This window comes from Henckelia pumila, unplaced genomic scaffold (genome assembly GCF_033568475.1).
Source record: "Henckelia pumila isolate YLH828 unplaced genomic scaffold, ASM3356847v2 CTG_461:::fragment_3, whole genome shotgun sequence".
NCBI classification, from domain to species: domain Eukaryota; kingdom Viridiplantae; phylum Streptophyta; class Magnoliopsida; order Lamiales; family Gesneriaceae; genus Henckelia; species Henckelia pumila.
The window spans coordinates 8,382,042-8,400,516 of NW_027331831.1; the positions used below are offsets into that span (position 1 = coordinate 8,382,042).

Sequence of the window (18,475 nt, forward strand, 5' to 3'; positions counted from 1 at the left end):
TGATCAGTCGAACCATTTAAGTTTAAGGTTACACTATGGATATGACCATGCGATGTTAGAAAAAGTTATGCTCAACATTGTTTATGTATGTATTATATGATTATAATTAAGATCAAGTTTAAGCAAGATTTTGAGTTATGATTCATGATTTTTAAGCATGCTCATTCATGTATATGTTATGTATTAGTATTTCAGTGATTTAAATTATTTTAAATCTTTGTTATGTTAGCATGTTGGGCCTCTAGGCTCACTACACTTATATGGTGCAGGTGAGTATGTAGAGGATGATGTAGTGCCTACCGGCGGTGAGGACGTATGAGCAGACATGCAGTGATCCCCCGCGGCCATTGTCTGAGTCATCATGAATATTTCAAGAATTTTAAAATCTGTTTCTTATTTATTACTTTTAGGCCTTTTCAGTGGTGAATTTTAGTATTATTTTTATTAAATAATTTTATTGCATGCAAATTTCTAAGTTGATTGTTTTGACGGTCTTTTTAGTAAGTTTGACTCAGATGTTCAAGTAAGAAATGTTGCATTTTATTTATGTTATTTTTAAATCTGTTTATTTTGTGCATATATGTATGGGCATGTATGTACATGTATTTTACTTAGTATTATAAAAAAAAAAAAAAATAATTCCGCATACGTTATTTTAGAATATTTGGTCGTTTCAATAAATGTCACAATCAAACAAATCATATAAAATTTTGATGTTAACTATTATATTTTGGATAAAAAATCACATTTTCAAATAATATGAATAATATAAATAAATATTTAACCATAAAATAATAATAATGTAAGATATTAAAAAAAACATCAAATACTATTTTAAATTTTTTAAAAAATATTATTTAAAAATAAGTGTTTTTATACCCATAATTCAAAAAATATATATAAAAATTATTTTTTTAAAAAAACTAGCAGGACGCTCCGCCTTAACCCATGACCCGTCTCCAAACGAGCCAGTAAAATCATAACCCAACCCGTTAGTTTTTCATGGTGGGACGGGTTGGCCCGACTGTTAGAGTAGGTGCCCGTCGAGCCAATGTGTTGGCCGATGGTCCTTGAGAAAACTCTTGTACGCCAATTTTTATTTTAATAATATTTGACATTATTTAATTTGATAAATCTTTATCTGTATACTCATGCAAGCTGCATAGATAAAGCCCTTGAATATACAAATAGTAGAAAGAATATGAGATGGTCATATGATGACTATCATGAAACTCATATTTGGAATACTGTATATTATAAACTATTCCTAGTCGATTCAGCCGCCATAAAAAAGGATAAAGGCCGCTCGAGCTTGAGACTAGTATTTGCGATGTGTGTACCATGTTTCATTGGTAGGGGACATGGAGATGTCCAAACATGCAAATAGGTGCTCCTTGTAGAGTGCACTGAACAACCCTCCCTAAAGAACTTTCCAAGTGGTTCTCACTTATCGAGTGGAGAAGTCCTAGTTTATGGTTGTACACCATTAGTCCTTATGACCCGGAACAACATGGAGACTCTATATGCTAGTGCTTCACTTTGACTTGTTTACCGACTCATCTGGGGTCATCAGGTGGCAATGTTGGGTGTTGTGAAGAAACATATAGGAGTCAATGCATTGTAGTCGGGGATTCACCGCTTACCTACGGGTATGGATATCCTATGTAATCTCATGCATACGTAGCTTGAAATCTCTGATCAGAGTAGGTGGTACTTAAGAAAGGGGTTTCTTGAATTACACCTTCGATGCAACTACGGCATGACACATAGTTATCGATTCAATGACAACTCTCAATAAACCAATGGTTGTCGAATCGGTCGGGATATATGAGTTGAAGGGACCGTACTGTACTTTAACCATAATTGATTGGTTCTTGCAGGCACTATCATTTGATACCTAGGGAGTCATGTAAGCGATGCTACTAGACGTTTCACATGACTGGTTGGGTACTATTAGACTTGAGTTTTCTGACGTTCTTATTATCAATGAGTTGATTAATAAGAATGGAGCTATATAGGGTATGCTCATATAAAGGACTTGTTGATCCCGAATCACATGGAGATGTGAACCCACTGCTAGTGGTATCAGTGAACCATTGAGGGTCACATAAGTACTAGCTTTCTAGATCCCGTTGAGATTAAAATTAGTTCAATGTGTTGAACAACTTATAAAGGAGTTTATAAGTAAAATAAATTATAAGTTTGACTTTTAAATTGAAGAATGAATTGAATAAGTAACTTTTAATTTGTGAATGTGTTCCAAGATTAAAAGTTGACTTAAAATAATTAGTTTATGAAAATGGTGATTTTCTAAACTATTATTTTGAACTTAGTTAATTAATTCAAGTGTTGAATTAATTTAACACTAGTATACATTTTAATGTACAAATAATTAAATTAATTTAAGTGTTGAATTAATTAAACACTATTGAGTCTTGTAGAGCTAAAATAAAATAGTGTTATATAATTATTGTTACTAGTGTACTTGAATGAGTTCAAGTTGAATTTAATTAATTGATTAAACTTAAATGGAGTTAGGTTTAATAATTAATTAAAATAAGTTCAAAATGCCATTTGAATATATATATATATATACACGTTAATATATATATATATATATGGAATGTGAAGGGTTAAAGCTTTGAGTGCAATTTTCCATGCATGCTTTGAACTTTTCCATGCATGACTTAATTGTACTCATTTAATCCCTCATCTTTAATATATTATTTGAATAATATATACACACACACATTCCATTCCATTTTTTGTAGTGAGTGGTGGCCGAACACCATATACAAAATTCTCCAAGTTTTTTCTTTCAATTTTTGTGGAAGAAGAAAAGAAAAATCTCAATGCAAAATTCGCTAAATATTCTAGTGCATATTTAGAGCGGATCTAGATCGTCTCGTCGTGGACCTAATTAGAAGGCTTGAAGTGTTGAATCCATTTTGAGCAAAGTGTGCTCTTGGAAGCTTGTAGATAGTGTCTACCATTTCAAGAGCCTAGTTGTTTATCAACTTGGTTGGAGCCATAAATCAATCTTTGAGATTGATAGGTAAAACTTCTAAACACCTTATGGTTGTTTGATTTTGAATGCTACACAAGTGCTCGGATCTCTTATCTTAAAAATTTTAATATTTACACTGCGTTTTCGGGCACGAGTTAACCGATCTCCTACACCGACGGACCTGACCCGTTTTGACGACTAAGGATAAACACGCCGCCAACGCCTTGGCGACGCAAGAACGCGTCACCGTGCTGCGTCGCGGCTACATTGTTGGCAAATTTCAATATTACATTTGGTGGCGCGTTGTGTGCAACGTCACGAAAGGCGTGGGCATTTGGTGACGGCTCATAGGGACATCGCCAAATGTATTTTATTTGGCGACGTCTTCCACGCGTCGCGAAACGTATTTTTAATTTTTTAGAGTGTTATTTGTGGTTATTTTTTTTAATTATTTGGCAACGCAACTCTTTTGTCGCAAAAATATTAAACATTTGACTACATTTTAAAGGCGTCGCAGAAAGTTACTTATATATTTTTTATTTTCCTGCATCAATGTTTTTTAGCTTATTAAATATGAATCTCAAATAAAATAATTGAATATAATCAAATTCAATAGATGTGCAATTTACTTATATTATAATAAGTCAAATGCTTTTGACAAAGATACACAATTAGTCGAATGTTGTAAAAAAAAAAAACATAACTTGCCAAACACTAACAAGATAAAGTTGTAAAAAAAACTACATAGTCGTTTCGGGAGGCAAGGGAAATGCTGGAGGAGATCAAGTCGAAGATGCTGGTGGAGGCTGGAAAGAGAAACCAGGAATGACCTGTTGAAGTTGTTGCAATATTGCATCAAATTTTTGTTCATGATCACTATTAATAGTCTTTTGTTGCTCATCTATAGTATGTTGTTGCTCGTCGGTCATTTGTTGCATACTCATAATTTTTCCACTACCACCTACCACAGATAGTTTAGGTAATGGACCTAAGCCCTTAACGTAGCGAGACCGTGAGCCTAAAAATTGCGTCATGATATTGACATCTTTGGGCTGATGCACATTACCAACAATAGAGGCGGACACTTTCTCTTCTAGCTGAGTCGATCGAAGTTTCACCATTTCAGCCTTAAAGAAAAGGAAATATTAATATATAAAATAAAATATAATTGTGGATAAACAAGAAAGTAGAATAAACACCATACAAGCAAAATGAAAATAACAAAAGCAAGAGCTGAGTCATAAAGGCGATAAACATCAGAATTCAAACACCATAAAACACCACGTACAAACTTCCGAAAGTTATTTTTTACTTGAAAAACAGGGAAGGTTTGTGAATCTGACTTTTCTGGTCGTGTTTTCCTCAACTGGAAGCTTTAGGATGAAAGGATTCATTTGGGCTATTTTGGAACAAGTGTTTTAAGTTTCTACTGGGAAGTTATTTGCACTTTCTTTCGAGTAAAATAACTATATTAAGAGCAAAGGGTTCAACAGACTAAATGTATGATGCATTTCTTTCATTTCAACTTTACACATGCATCATCTTGGACGCTACAGGTCACGTCGCACTATCTTGGACATGTACTACTGGTCACAGAACAATATAATACCTCCCATTCTCATCAAATTTTCAACACCTTAATTTCTTACAAAAGATACAAAACACACGTGAAATGTATGTGAACTGTAAGAGCTTTCTAGAAGCTCTTTCAAACACTACTCTAATACTTTATGTCATTTCCACAATGGGGACAATGATGAAATCCAACTACAACATACAGGTAAAATATATTTTGTTTATTTATTGTACTTGGTTTTAATTTGGTTTTGATTTCTCTCCAATTGAATCAGATGATATTTGAATTGAATTTTTTCTATCGTTAACTCCAATCCTTTAATCCAAATTAAAATCCATATGATTCATATTGTTTTAATAAGTTTGACAAAATGTTTGATAAGATTCTTGTCAAGCAGATTTGAGATAAGAAATTTCTTTAATATCCCATAAATGTTTGTTTTGCTTGGAGTATTATTATTTATTATAGAATTTAAAGGTAATTAAGTTTACACTTTCTCTTCTCAACATGATCATGGGTTCAAAAATTAATTTCACATGGTGTTGTAAAATATGATGTGTGCATATGGCATAAATTAAAAAAAACATAACATATATAAAATTGAAATTACTCTAATTTTATTATATTTTATATAAAAAGTTTTTTTATATAATTATAAAACTATATTTTAAATAAAAATTAAATTTACGTGCAGAGCGTGTACATATCTTTACTTGTTATAATTAATGTGGGGCATATTTGGAATTGTTTTTGTTTTTTTAAAGATGGAATTGTTATTTTTTAACAATACTTCCAACTAAATATTTCTGTCATGCATTCTAAAAATAATAATAATTAATCCAATACTGAAATATGTGTTCATTATTGGAAAACTCGAGAGAATTAAGCTCATGATTTTGAATTTTCTCATAGTTTCGCTTACTGCTGCATGCATTTATTATAATCTTGCAGGAAAACAATGGCGGAAATGGGATACCATTAGAGCAAACAGCGCAGCAGATTGATCAAGAGCTCGCAAATGCAACGAGAGAAGAGGAATCAGTACTTGAACATGATAATATTAATTCTACTGCTTCAAACTGCGACTCATTTAATTAGCATGAATATGAAATTAGAAACCTAAAAAAGTAAGTAATTCATGATAACTATTTGTTATGCTACTTAAATAACACGGAAGTCGATGACATATTGTAGGATCGAGTACTGTTTGTCGATTTGCAAAAATGTATCTTAGGTGCTAACGCAAGTTCATCTAGCTCAAATCTTTTAAACCGCGCAACATCTCAAGCGTCATGATTGCTCTTCCAACAAGGACAATTATTACACTACAACACATATATAAAATATTAGCGATTAATTTACTTGTAAGAAATATATGGACACAAATTGAGTCAAGAAATAATTGGTGTAACACATAATGTAACACCAATTAATTTTGTAACAGAAGATTTTTTTCTTGATTGATTACCCATCTACGTTTCACTTCTTTTAGTTGATTTTATTTATTTATTTATTATTTAATTAAATTTTTTAATAAATTATAATTAATTAACCACGAAATCACGATGATATTTAATTAATATGGAAATCAATTACATATATATTAAATGAGCAATGCTAGATGTACAACCAAATTTGTACATCAATTTGTACAACACAAAAAATTCAATACAAAAAATCCATTTATCAAAATCTCATGATAAATTGAATATAAAATATCACGATATAATAGCAAAATCTCACGATATATTTGTTGTAAATATCGATGTACACGATATTTGTTGTACCTCTAGCATTATTCTATATTAAATACTAGCAACTATTCTTAGAACAAAAATTATTGATGCAAATTATTTATCAAGGTGAGTTGTAAAAAGACATAAGAAGCCTAAAAAAATATTGAAAATGTCAATAGAGCTGCAAAACAAGTAAAACTAAAACTATATTTAAAGAGTTTTGCTAGGTTGTCCATCAACCGTGCCAACCTCTGTGTCCACCATATACAATAGTTGAGTGTTTTATACATGATGGACAAAGAGATTGACACAATTGATAGACAGCATAACAAAACTAATATTTAAAACCTCTTATAAGTCTTGAAAATTAAATGTCAATATAGCGCATAAAACAAGGAACGAGGAGGGTGTATCTGAACAAATTATAATTGAAAGTGAGATTTTAATAACTTAAAACGTGATAGGACCAATGACATATATTAAATATTAACAATCAATCTACGTAGAATAAAATGACTCAAAATAATTACACATATAATGTAGCAAAAAAATATTCGTATTCGAGAGATTGCTTTTGCAAAATCTGAAGTATCAATGATTACCAATACGATTTCAGTCACGATGAGTTGTTCCTACGTCACAAAGCAAAGTCAAAGGCGTCGAGAGGGTTCTCGATAAAGTCATTCTGATGCACAAGTCAGTGATTACTCAAATAATAATAATCGAGAGCAGAACGTTATTGTGCTAAAAAGAATATGTACCTTAAGAATGAGGAGATTAATTTGAACTATTTATAGATATTGTAAGAGTTTTGTGAGCTTGAACTTCTTATGGGGTTGTTGTACATTTTTGGGCCTCATTAAAGAGATCTAAATAATAATTAAATATGCTTAGACCCCAAAACAAATATTTGAACTAGACCTTATAATTGCGTTTGGATCCAGTAGATTGTGTAGTCATAACCCATCACCATCCAACTAAGTTATAAAAATAACATTCGAAACATCAGATAAGTCTTGAAAATGTCAATTAATTAAAACAAGGACATTTTCTAAAAAAAAGAGATAATACGTATCTAAAAATTCTAAAACAAAAAATTTATAATAGCTAGTATATAATATAATATAATATAATATATTATATTACTTCAAAAAATATAATAATTACTATATTATATATCGTAACTCTTATATATTATTATGATTACGTACGATTGCTATACTGTACTATACACTATACTTTTACCAGTAACTTATATGTATGTATGTATGTATGTATGTATGTATGTATGAAATTTTGATTATACGGTGAACATTTATGTGAACACCGTTAAGTTGATGTTTTTTACATCAATAAGTGCATGATATATCAGTCGGTTTATAGTGGATGTTCATTAGATCAAAATTCTAAAAAACCCATGTATAAATAAAATATAACATTTTAAAAAAGCTCCAAAATATTAATAGAAATTAAGAGCAATTGTGGAACATGATAAATTATATAAATGTCGAATTATAATTTTAACTCGTTAACAAAAAAATAGAAACAAAAACAAACATCTCAATATTGATTATAGTTTTTTGTTAAGAAACATACAAAAGTTGAAGCATAATTTAGTATTCACAAAACCCTAAACACTTTCACCCAATCCAAAACGTATTTTCTAGCACCAAGTGCAACAGAGGATTTTATGCGGTGTTATTTGGAAAATTTTGATTTTCGTAAAAAGTAAACTTAAATTTGCATTCAATCTATGTCAGGTAAAAATATGTCTGCTCTCCCTATTACAAAAAAAAAAATATTTTTGTACTCTCTGACCCCATATGTTTGTTAACCGATATGGAAAGACGTATAAAACATTAAAAATATGATATTTGAGAATACTGGTTTAGATCTGATATAAAAAAAAATTAGTATAAATTTGAAAAATATCATTAATATCAACACTTGCAAGTTGCAATACATCTTTATGCACTCAAACATCACTTATTAGTATCAGATCACAAATAATTTGCATTCAAATATAATATACTAACACTATATTTTTAATGTTTTGTACCAATTTTTATATGAAAAAGAACAAATATATCATTAATGTGAATACTTGCTATACATATTGAATACTAAAAAAATCATATATTAATATCAGATTTAAAACAATTTGTACGCAACTATCATATATTAATACAATATTTCAATGTTTTGCAATGATTGTCAACCCAAAAAAAAAAAAAACGACCGAGATAGTGAGAAACATTTTTCGTGGATCATAGATTACAACCATATATTTTTCCTGACAATTATGATTACAAAGTTAAAATTAGATTTACTATTTAAGATTTAAAATGAATTTACCTTTTTATTTAATTCATATATAATCATAATAATATAATATAAAAGTCTATTGACCAAATTATTTTTAAAAAAATAAATTTTCCAAGCACGTGTATTAATTATAATTCACCTTTTATTATTTATTACAGATTATAGATTTTTATGTTTTCGTATTTATAATAGCTCTTTTCTGCTTTATAATAAAATATTTTAAATTTCATTTTTGCAGAAAGATGGACCCATATAAAATAAGAGTTTAGAAGTCGAAGCAACAAAAAAGTCCGAACGGTTCCCTCTTTAACTAGAAAACACCGCCACAAATTGGTTCCTGTGCTGGAGCAAACCAAGAAACAAACTCTCATTTTGTAGCTCCGGAATCGAAGACAATGGCGCTATTCCGTCCGAGCTCCGGCGACGCCACCGGATTCAAAGTATTTTTCGCTCTCGTGGTTCTCTACGGGCTCATCTCGTGTCTTGTATACTTCGTTATTCACATGAAGTTCATCACGCCTCTCGGCTTTGACGCGCCGCTGGATCGCTTCTCTGAAGCTAGAGCGATCGAGCATATTCGCGTTTTGGCCGAAGACATCGGCGGTCGGCAGGTCAGCAACGACGCGACGACGTGTCTGATATGCTAGCATCTATCTGTTGAATATTTGAGTAATTTTATGCATGTGATTTTGTTCTTTACCAAGTTCAATTCAATTGTTTGGAGGACGGGAATTCGGTTATTTAGATGAATTTAATCAATGTTGAAGGTTGTTTCGCTGCTCGGTATGCTCTGTCCTTCCACCTTGCTTTGTTGACTTTTTATTGTAATTGGTTAGGATGGTCTGAATGATTCATGATCATAATCTCGTTTCAGTAATTTATTGGTAATATCTATTGGAGCTATGATGTTTGTTTGTATGTCCCGGTTAGATTTAGTATAAGCAAGCAAATGAAAAATGAATTTCATGTATGATTTACTTGGGAAAGATCTTGTATTAGCATGCCTCTCTATTATACTATTTCCAGTATTCCCATAAAAAAAACTGCTTCTTTCCTGAAGATTTTCCAAGGTCAAACCTTAGAAGTCAATTTTTTTCTTGGCGTTCTTTTTAATAGAATTAGATATTCAAATTTGAGTGATTCAATCAAGCGGAATATTTTGTTGAATTTCTGCTGTAATTATGTCGAGCTAGACTCATGGTTGAACGTGGTCAATAAACTGATGATTTTCCATTGAAAATTAACGTAATATTATATCACTGTTTTAATTTGTTTTTATTGTTCAACACACTTTTGTTGAACTTGATGCAACTATGATGTTTAGTTGATCGAACTTGGCAATTATGAGACATTTTGAAAACAACTGAAGTAAAGTTTATTTATTTTTCTTATTGCTTGAATTCATGCGGCCACAGTGTTCATTTCTTTAGGTAAATCTCTGTAGTTGTTCTAGATACAATTGTTGTAGAACTCTGTTGAGGTTTTTGTTCTGCAATTTCTTGATTTCTTATGTATATATATGTATGTTCTACTTGGTTGATTTTTGAAATGAAAGTTACCATGTGTAACATTTTTTTTACTTTCAATTTCAATCCAATTAAATCTAATGCATAAACTTCCTGTTTCCCTAGCCTTTGTAGTTTTGGGAACCAAACATTTACTTTTTATTTATTTATTTATATTTTCCTTTTTGGTTATCAAGCGTCATAGAAGATGTGACAGTTTTGTGATTTAATTTCATCTAGGAGGGAAGTCCAGGTTTAAGACAGGCAGCAAAGTACATAAAAACACAGTTAGAAATGATAAAAGAACGAGCTGGATCTGATTTTAGGTCAGTGTATTGATTAATATATGAAGTGTATCTAAATTATTGATTGTTACACTATTTTAAGGTGGCGTGCGAAGAAATTGCTTCAGTATTTGTTTGTTTGTATTTTCAGGATAGAGATCGAAGAAACCATAGTTAATGGCTCATTCAATATGATTTTTTTGGGGCAGAGCTTAACACTAACTTATAGAAATCATACAAATATCCTAATGAGGTACTTTACCTATTGTTTTGCTTTGTTCGCTTTCTATACATTTCTGTTTATTATACCTTTGACCAGTTTGTTGAGTCAAAATTATTAGTTTGAGGTTGTAGTTTAATTTGGGTTTGATTATGATTAAATTTTGTCAGGTATCTTTGATTTGGCTCCTTATTGTTGCGTTAAGTATGTTGCTGTATCGAGAAATTTTAGCATCTAATATATCTGTTAGATATAAGTTCCCTCCTCACATGAGAAAAAGGACCAGTATTTTGATATGCAGTTTTGTTGTTGCTAATGTTTCTCTCGTTTTAAAATCTTATCCCTTCTCTGTTGGTACTACCACCTGTCCCATTTAAGGTATCCAAATATTATTTTGTTTTATTATGAAATTAATGTAATAGCTAGTTGGATTTGTTGAGTGGCAGCTGCAATCCATAATATCTCCAATATGTAAACGGCGATTAGACTAAACACAGTATTGCGGAGTATTTTTTGATTGAATGCTTGCTACAAGAAGTGCTTTGTGAATGCCTCAAGTCACTTAATCCAACTTCAATCAACGTGCAGGATTTCATCAATAAATTCTCTAGACACTGACACATCAGTGTTATTGAACGGTCATTTTGATACCCCGCCTGGTTCGCCAGGAGCTGGTGATTGTGGTTCATGTGTTGGTGGGTGGAATGCACAATATGGTCTTGTTTACAGTAGCGCAATGAAGTTTGGCTTAATTTTTACTAGTTTTTCTTTGACAGCATCATTACTCGAACTAGCAAGGCTCACAGTAGATGCTGGCTGGATTCCTCCTAAGCCAGTTATATTCTTATTTAATGGAGCAGAAGAACTATTTATGCTGGTGAGTGATATTATTTTTATTTTACTTGCCCTTGTGCTTTTAACATTGTTGTCCTCTGATTCTTGGTTTGGTTTTTATAACAATAATAGTACATCTACAAGTATGGATATTTTGTTCCCACCATGGTACTGTAAAGTTCAGTTCGTTTCACCGTGATGTATTTCTTCTTCTCTTCAAGGATCAAACATGCAAACCACATTCTGGTATTGATTTGTTTAACATGGCGTCAGATTTGATTCGTTTTTTTCTTTTCTATGTATGGCACAAACGAGTCAATATGTTAAACCAAGCATTATTTGCAAAGTTCCACTTTGCAATCACTTAATAAAGTTGATTGATCAATTGCTGATATTTTTTTTTTCCTGTAAGAAATATCATTTTACAAAAAAAATTATTTGTCCACTCGATTTTGTGCTATAAATGCCCTTATTGGTTGCCGGGACTATGATAGTATTTATGTGTGAAATAATATGGAAAAAAAAATTTGTTGGATTACTTCTTTGCTTTTACCTTCTTAAGGCATTATAGGTTCTACATCAAGCCAGTGCAAATGAGTGTGAGATAGGTTTTTGTTAGATGTCTCACATCGGCTGGATGAAGTCCTTGGAAGTTGTAAATATGGACTTGGACAATTCTCCTTCCCTTGAGCTAGCTTTTGGGGAGTAGTTAGACCCAAGTCCATGATCTTAACATGGTTTTTAAATTTGAATGCAAATTGTGTGTTCCAGTTCCGGTTGCATATCATGGCTTATTTCTTATTGTATCAGGGTTCACATGGCTTCATGACAACACATAGATGGCGGGATACAATAGGAGCTTTTATTGATGTTGAGGCATCTGGGACAGGAGGTTTTGGTAAGTTTCAAATTGAAATGTTATGGAATGTCACGATGCAGCAATTTGTGGTCTTGAATTGAATCTGGATTATTGCTAGACATTTTCTATAATTTTTTTTGATTAGTTTTGCTATCTGGTTAGACTATGGTAAATGTTTTTTGAACTAGGGATGAAATCGAAGCTTTCAGCCTTCTATGGTGTATTAGTTTGCTATTGATTGCAGGAAAATTATGTGGAGGGTGCAAATTTACCTCCCTTCATGAGATTGAATTTCTTCAGGAGCTGAGTTCTTTGTTGATTTTCATTGTAATATTTCTCACTCGACAGATTTAGTGTGCCAATCTGGTCCCGGATCTTGGCCTTCATATGTTTATGCTCAATCAGCAGTATATCCAATGGCAAACAGTGCAGCTCAGGTTTTTGCTTTTCGTCTTTTCTGATATCAAGGAGGCTTATTTAATTTAGTTTATTTTTAAAAATGTAAATGCTAAAAATAAGTTCTTTGGACTCTTGATATTATGTGGATGTTCTGATGATTTTAGAAGCAGATAGATATGCACGACATTCATACTGTTTTTGTTTTGGTTTATATTTGGTGCTAAACATTCTTGTTAACATGGTTTTGCCACATTAAATTGACTATCGACGTGTGTTTCCTCACCATTAGTTTATTTACATCTCGCTACTGATTGCAGTTATATTTTATTTTAACTTTTCGTTTTTCATGTTTGTCAATCCATTGCAGGATGTTTTTGGTGCAATTCCTGGTGATACAGACTATAGAATGTTTGCCAAAGATCATGGAGATATTCCTGGGTTGGATATTATCTTTCTCCTTGGAGGTTATTTTTACCACACATCCTCAGATACCGTGGAAAGAATAATGTACGTACCAACTGCTATTTTGGTACAGTTGCTGGATGTGTTTTCAAGGTCAGAAATTTATTATTTAAATTTGTTTTTAATTGTGTGCACTTGTTTTTAGACCTGGAAGCATGCAAGCACGTGGGGACAATTTGTTTAGTGTGATGAAAGCTTTTGCTAATTCTTCTAAGTTATTAAATGCTCAAGAGCGAGTATCATTTACAGCTGCTGCTAGCAGATCCGAAGGTGAAAGAGCAGTTTTCTTTGATTACTTCTCACAGTTCTTGGTATGCCAATATTTGATTTTCAGGTTTAGTTGGCCAATAATTTCTCTAGCTATAGTAAATATGTAAACACCAATAATCCAGGTTTTGAGCTAACTTCAATTCTGATGCATAAGTCTTTTTCAGGTCTTGTATTCAAGAAGGCTCGCGGTGGTGCTTCACAGTATTCCAATTGCTATCTTCCTCCTCATGCCTCTTTTATTACGCTTACCAACTGGGGGTTTAATTAGTTCCCTTGCTTCCTATTACGACTTCTTGAAAGGTAATGAATTTGCTACTGAAATTCAAAATTTGTGCGTATGACTTTTTGTTACAGGTAGATTTCCTCGGTGTTCCATGTGTAACGATTAAGTGACAATGATGCAGGATTACTGTACCATGCCAGCGGAATTGTACTGGCCATTATTTTTCCTGTAACTTTTGCTATCTTGCGGTTGCTATTCTGTGAACATTCAATGAACTGGTACAGATTTTTAGTTGCCTTAATATTGGTTTCTGGTTTTTAATATCATAATTCTCCTTTTTGTATTTTGTGTTAGAAGTCGGTCTTTTTTATGAGTTTTTGCTTCATGAATGCATCCTAATGAGAGCTCCATGGACGGATGTTCTATTATTCTGCTTAATAAATTGAAGTTTTGGTTCATTGACAGTAGTTTTAATATGGTGTGTTTGGGTCCTCTCGCCTTTCATATTTCCTCCTTCCTGCTGCGTACTCTCACTTCCTTGATATAGGCTGAGTATTGAGTTTTTTTCCCCACCAAGGTCGTATGGGCCTTGATTAAGTTATGTGCTGTCAAGCGTTTCTGCCTGATTGGATATTTTACCCTTGACTATATCTGACATTGTCCATATTGAAGTTCAGTAGTCAAGAAGTTATTCTACTACTAGCTGGATTGCTTTTATGTTTTGATTCCTCTAATATTGTCCTCATTGTCCTTCATAATATTCCATTGTTCTTATCATAGAGAACTCACATACCTCATCATTTATTTTTCCAATGTAGGTTTGCACATCCACATTTGGCGTTTTTTATGTCCGTACCCTGCTCAATTGTTGGTCTGTTAGTTCCAAGAGTGATTTGGAAACAATTTCCACTTTCTCAAGATTTTTCTGCTTTCTCATTACCAAGAGAGGTGTGTGCTTCTGTGTTAATCTTATTTAATCAGGGTATTGGATTGTCTCATCCCTCAGGTCTATGGACAGAAAAACACTGAGATGCTATATATCTAACAAGAAAAATTTGTTGAATGTAGAAGCGTTAACTCTTCTGATATCTTTTTACATAGTTCATTGAGCTAATGTCAAGTAGTTGCTGAATAAGTCATAAGGCTTTTACCTTGCTGCTTTACAAACGCACCTCTGCCGAATTTGGTACATGTCTGAAGTAAATGGCTAAAATGGGCAGAAACTTAGGTGTACATGGTCTTGTGCTAGGCTATATTCAACTATTGAATTGAATTCACGTGCTTAGTTTGAGTTTTGCAATGTCATGATATTTACATTATTTCACTCTTGATTAGTTCTGATTCGACATGTTTGCAGGAGTTGGTTGATGAAGCTAGGTTTTGGGGAGCATTTGGATTATATTCTTTCATTACCCTGGTGCATGCATTACTAATTTAGTTTTTTTTTGTAGTTGAGAAGTTTATTCTTTTGGTTTCCTAAAAAATCATGATTACAATCCTTAAATTGCTAACTAAAAATTGGAAGCAGGTATACCTTTTATCTGGGTTGAGTAGCGGTTTTGTGACATTCTTTATATCAGTTTTTATGGTTCCTGCATGGATCTCCTTTTGTTTATCAGTCAAGTCCTTTGGTCGCAAATCTCTCAGGTACACTACATTACATAATTCTTTGATCATGTTCTATTACTTATTTTCTCTACTTTTGTCCAGAATATGCCAACACTCCATGTTCTTGTTGGTGGTTCTGTTTCTTATGTGGAAACAGTTTACTTTGTTCAAACCGTTGAGTTTGTAATATTTGTTTGGAAATTTGGTATGACCAAGATGTTTTGTCAGGTCAACAGCATGCTACGTCGTCCCTTTGATACCTTGCTTGATGTACTCTGTCTATTTTGGGGGATTTCTTGCTGTGTTTGTAATTGAGAAAATGGGCATGACAGGCTCGCATCCACCCCCCTATGGTTAGTTTTCTAATTCGGTTTTTGTTCACATCTAAGAGTGAATAGAGGAGAAACTTGTGGGTTTTGCTCCTTTTTTAGTATCCTCCCAGATCTGGTGCATGCTTTTTATTTTCCATTTATTTTTAAACGTAAGGTGTCAAGAAAAATCTTGTGTTCTCTCACTTGTAGCTTTATTATACTTGAAGCATCTGGATCTAGACAAATTAGTGCATAGAACTAGCGAGAAACCACACGATTTATGTTCTTGACTGAATTGATGAGGATTGAGGAACAACCAACAAGAGACGAGATTGTCTTGTATGCATATTACAGGAAATTAAGGCCTCGTTTGGATTTGATAGACATTTTTTAAAAAAAGCACTTTTTTAAGCTATAATTTTTGGCTTTTGAAAAAGCTCTAATTTTGACTTAAAAAAGTTCTTATTTAAGCACTTTTTTGGTCAACCAAACACTTTATTAAATGAAAAGCACTTAAAAAAGTGCTTTTTTGGCCTAGCTTTTGAAACCAAACCGGGCCTAAAGCTGCTAAGTCAATTATAGGCTGAAACGTAGTGAATTTCTTCTATAACTTTGATGAAGTCTCAACTATTTGCAGGGTTTTTTGTTCCTGATGTTATAACTGCAGCTGTAATTGGACTTGTAACTGGCTGGTGTGTTGGTCCTGTTTTACCTGTTGTTGAAAAGTGGGTAGCAAAATCATCAATTGTCTGGTTTTTGCTGCAAATTACCATACTTGCTTTGGCTGTGTCATCACAATTTTTTCCCTATAGCCAAGATGCACCTAAGAGAGTTGTACTTCAGCATACTATTGAAACTACAGGTACTCTTCTCATTGTTTAAAATCGAACTATTCTTGAATTCCTTTTTGTAAGATATTTCTGTGCAGTCATGGACTATTGTCTTGATAGGCCTTCTAACGAGCATCTAATTATCCATTTATAGATGCAAACCACATATTGGAAGCCAACTTCGATTTTGCAGTAGTGGACTCAAATTCCCTAATGTTTGTTTTCAAACATGCGCCAGCAGCGGTGAAGGAACTTCATGCTAATCCAGAAATTAGTTTTGACACTGTTAATCAGTCAAATTTTCAGAGATGGAAGGTACTCTCTTGCATCTTATGGCAGAAACCTAAAAGTAACCGCATGTTAATCCATTATTGTTTATAAATTCAACTTTTTGTTTCCCCTTTGTCATTTGAGTATTACAAACAAAAAAATTTCTCATTACTCCACTTTAATTAGCTGGTGCCATCCCAATATACCTAGAAGGATGACGATATGTGACGATCCTGTATATGATATACTTTATTTTCTTTTGCAGGGTATATTTCCAATATCTTCCCTGTTTTCAAGAAGCTTAAAATTCCCTGCTAAAACAGATGATATCTTGAGTCAGTACAGACTCTTCCCGTATTTATCAACTGACAAATCCCAACTTATTCGAGTTGGAGGACCTCGGAGAGTCTACTTGGAATTATCCTTGGGGTAATACTTTATTGAAAGCATGCAAAACAATGAATTAGATATTAATACCAGCTAAAATATGACCATTCATTAGGACCGGAGCCAAATTACAAATAATATACGAACTATTTTGTTACTTATTTGTGAATTAATTAGCTTGTGTTAATATTTCTGAGTGGTTTCTAACTAAACACAATAGAGATGTTAATATTTTTCTGTATATTTTTGTCTCAGTTCTTTGAAGCAGGTGTGGGTTGCTGTCCTTAACATTACTGGCCCGTTATCAAATTGGTCTTTCGCAGACAATGTAGTTCCAGGTGATTCAATTTTCTTTGGTGCCTCCAGATGTTTCTTCTTTCGCTGTTATGTTAAATCTCTGTGAATTTCTTAAAGCTCCGGTGGAGTTCGGGAATGGGCCACCATCGTATATATGTAGACTGACTGGAGCAGGCCGTGAAAACTGGACCTTTTGGTTGGAGGTAAACTTTTAATTCCTAATCAAGCTCCAAACTTGCGCACTTCGAGGTTGATCGATCAGTCAATACTCGAGCTCGACGTGGTTGTCTAGCTTTTTGGTCGATCTCGAGCTTACAATTAAAGCTCGAAAACTTTCAAACAAGTTGGAGATGACTAAGCTGTTAGAAAAGTTAATTGTAAGCAAGGAAAAAAAAGAAAAGAAAAATCGTAACATGATATGCTATGGCCTATGTCAATACATGCTAATATCCTTTTAATATGAATTGTGCAGGCAAGTAATTCTGAATCTCTGAAGGTTGAGATTGCTGTAGTAGACCTGCATTTAACCGAGTCAACGAAGAAGTTGAAAGCCCTTTTCCCTAATTGGATGGATGTCGCTACATTGACAACTTTCATCTCTACCTATTTCGTATAATGGTTTTCTTAAAACAATTTATGTTTCGCTAGGAAAACTATTTTGAACAAAATTTAAGTTATGGACAGTTTCTTTGGTTTTCTAGTTACCTTGTCTGTCATCAAGCTAATTTTTTTGGAAGTCGTTTCACATTTCGCTCATACGCTAAATCCCAATTCGTGCATGCACTCCTGAGAGTTTGGCCGCTAGTGAAATACTTCATCCGTCTCAATTATATTGTCCACGTTTTTTTTTTTATTTGTTTCAAATATATAGTCATATACCATATTTAGTAATATTTTTTTACATTTCTTTACTAATATATTAACTACATCTTGAAAATTGTGCAATCATTTTTAATACATTAAATAGGGATAAAATAGGAAGTTTATATAAAATTTACTTTTTCAATAATTTTTTCAAGAGGACAATATGTATAGGACAAAGGGAGCATAATTTTCTAAAATAAAAATACAA

General features: G+C 32.7%; 1 protein-coding gene across 2 annotated transcripts; it reads left to right on the plus strand.

The window, feature by feature from the left end:
* Window positions 1-8,949: 8,949 nt before the first annotated feature.
* LOC140871556 (uncharacterized) lies at window positions 8,950-18,277 on the plus strand. 2 transcript variants are annotated; one of them, XM_073274106.1, is made up of 21 exons: window positions 8,950-9,255; window positions 10,390-10,475; window positions 10,585-10,686; window positions 11,242-11,348; window positions 11,430-11,530; window positions 12,298-12,385; window positions 12,695-12,783; window positions 13,113-13,252; window positions 13,353-13,518; window positions 13,642-13,777; window positions 13,882-13,978; window positions 14,519-14,648; window positions 15,058-15,117; window positions 15,229-15,347; window positions 15,537-15,661; window positions 16,257-16,481; window positions 16,604-16,764; window positions 16,985-17,148; window positions 17,362-17,444; window positions 17,521-17,606; window positions 17,876-18,277. In XM_073274106.1, exons 1-21 carry the CDS (start codon window positions 9,040-9,042, stop codon window positions 18,017-18,019), a joined length of 2,625 nt encoding a protein of 874 aa, XP_073130207.1. In that variant the 5' UTR covers window positions 8,950-9,039; the 3' UTR covers window positions 18,020-18,277. The 2 variants fall into 2 exon arrangements, with proteins under 2 accessions (XP_073130207.1, XP_073130208.1); XM_073274107.1 differs by lacking the exon at window positions 10,390-10,475 and having other exon boundaries at window positions 9,149-9,255.
* The last annotated feature ends 198 nt before the right edge of the window (window positions 18,278-18,475 follow it).

Bases quoted from the DNA above. Each gene is read 5' to 3' on its own strand.
- LOC140871556 (XM_073274106.1), top strand. From the start codon at position 9,040: ATGGCGCTATTCCGTCCGAGCTCCGGCGACGCCACCGGATTCAAAGTA. The intron at 13,253-13,352 runs GTACGTACCAAC...ACTTGTTTTTAG, and splicing joins GATACCGTGGAAAGAATAAT to ACCTGGAAGCATGCAAGCAC. The intron at 17,607-17,875 runs GTAAACTTTTAA...TGAATTGTGCAG, and splicing joins ACTGGACCTTTTGGTTGGAG to GCAAGTAATTCTGAATCTCT.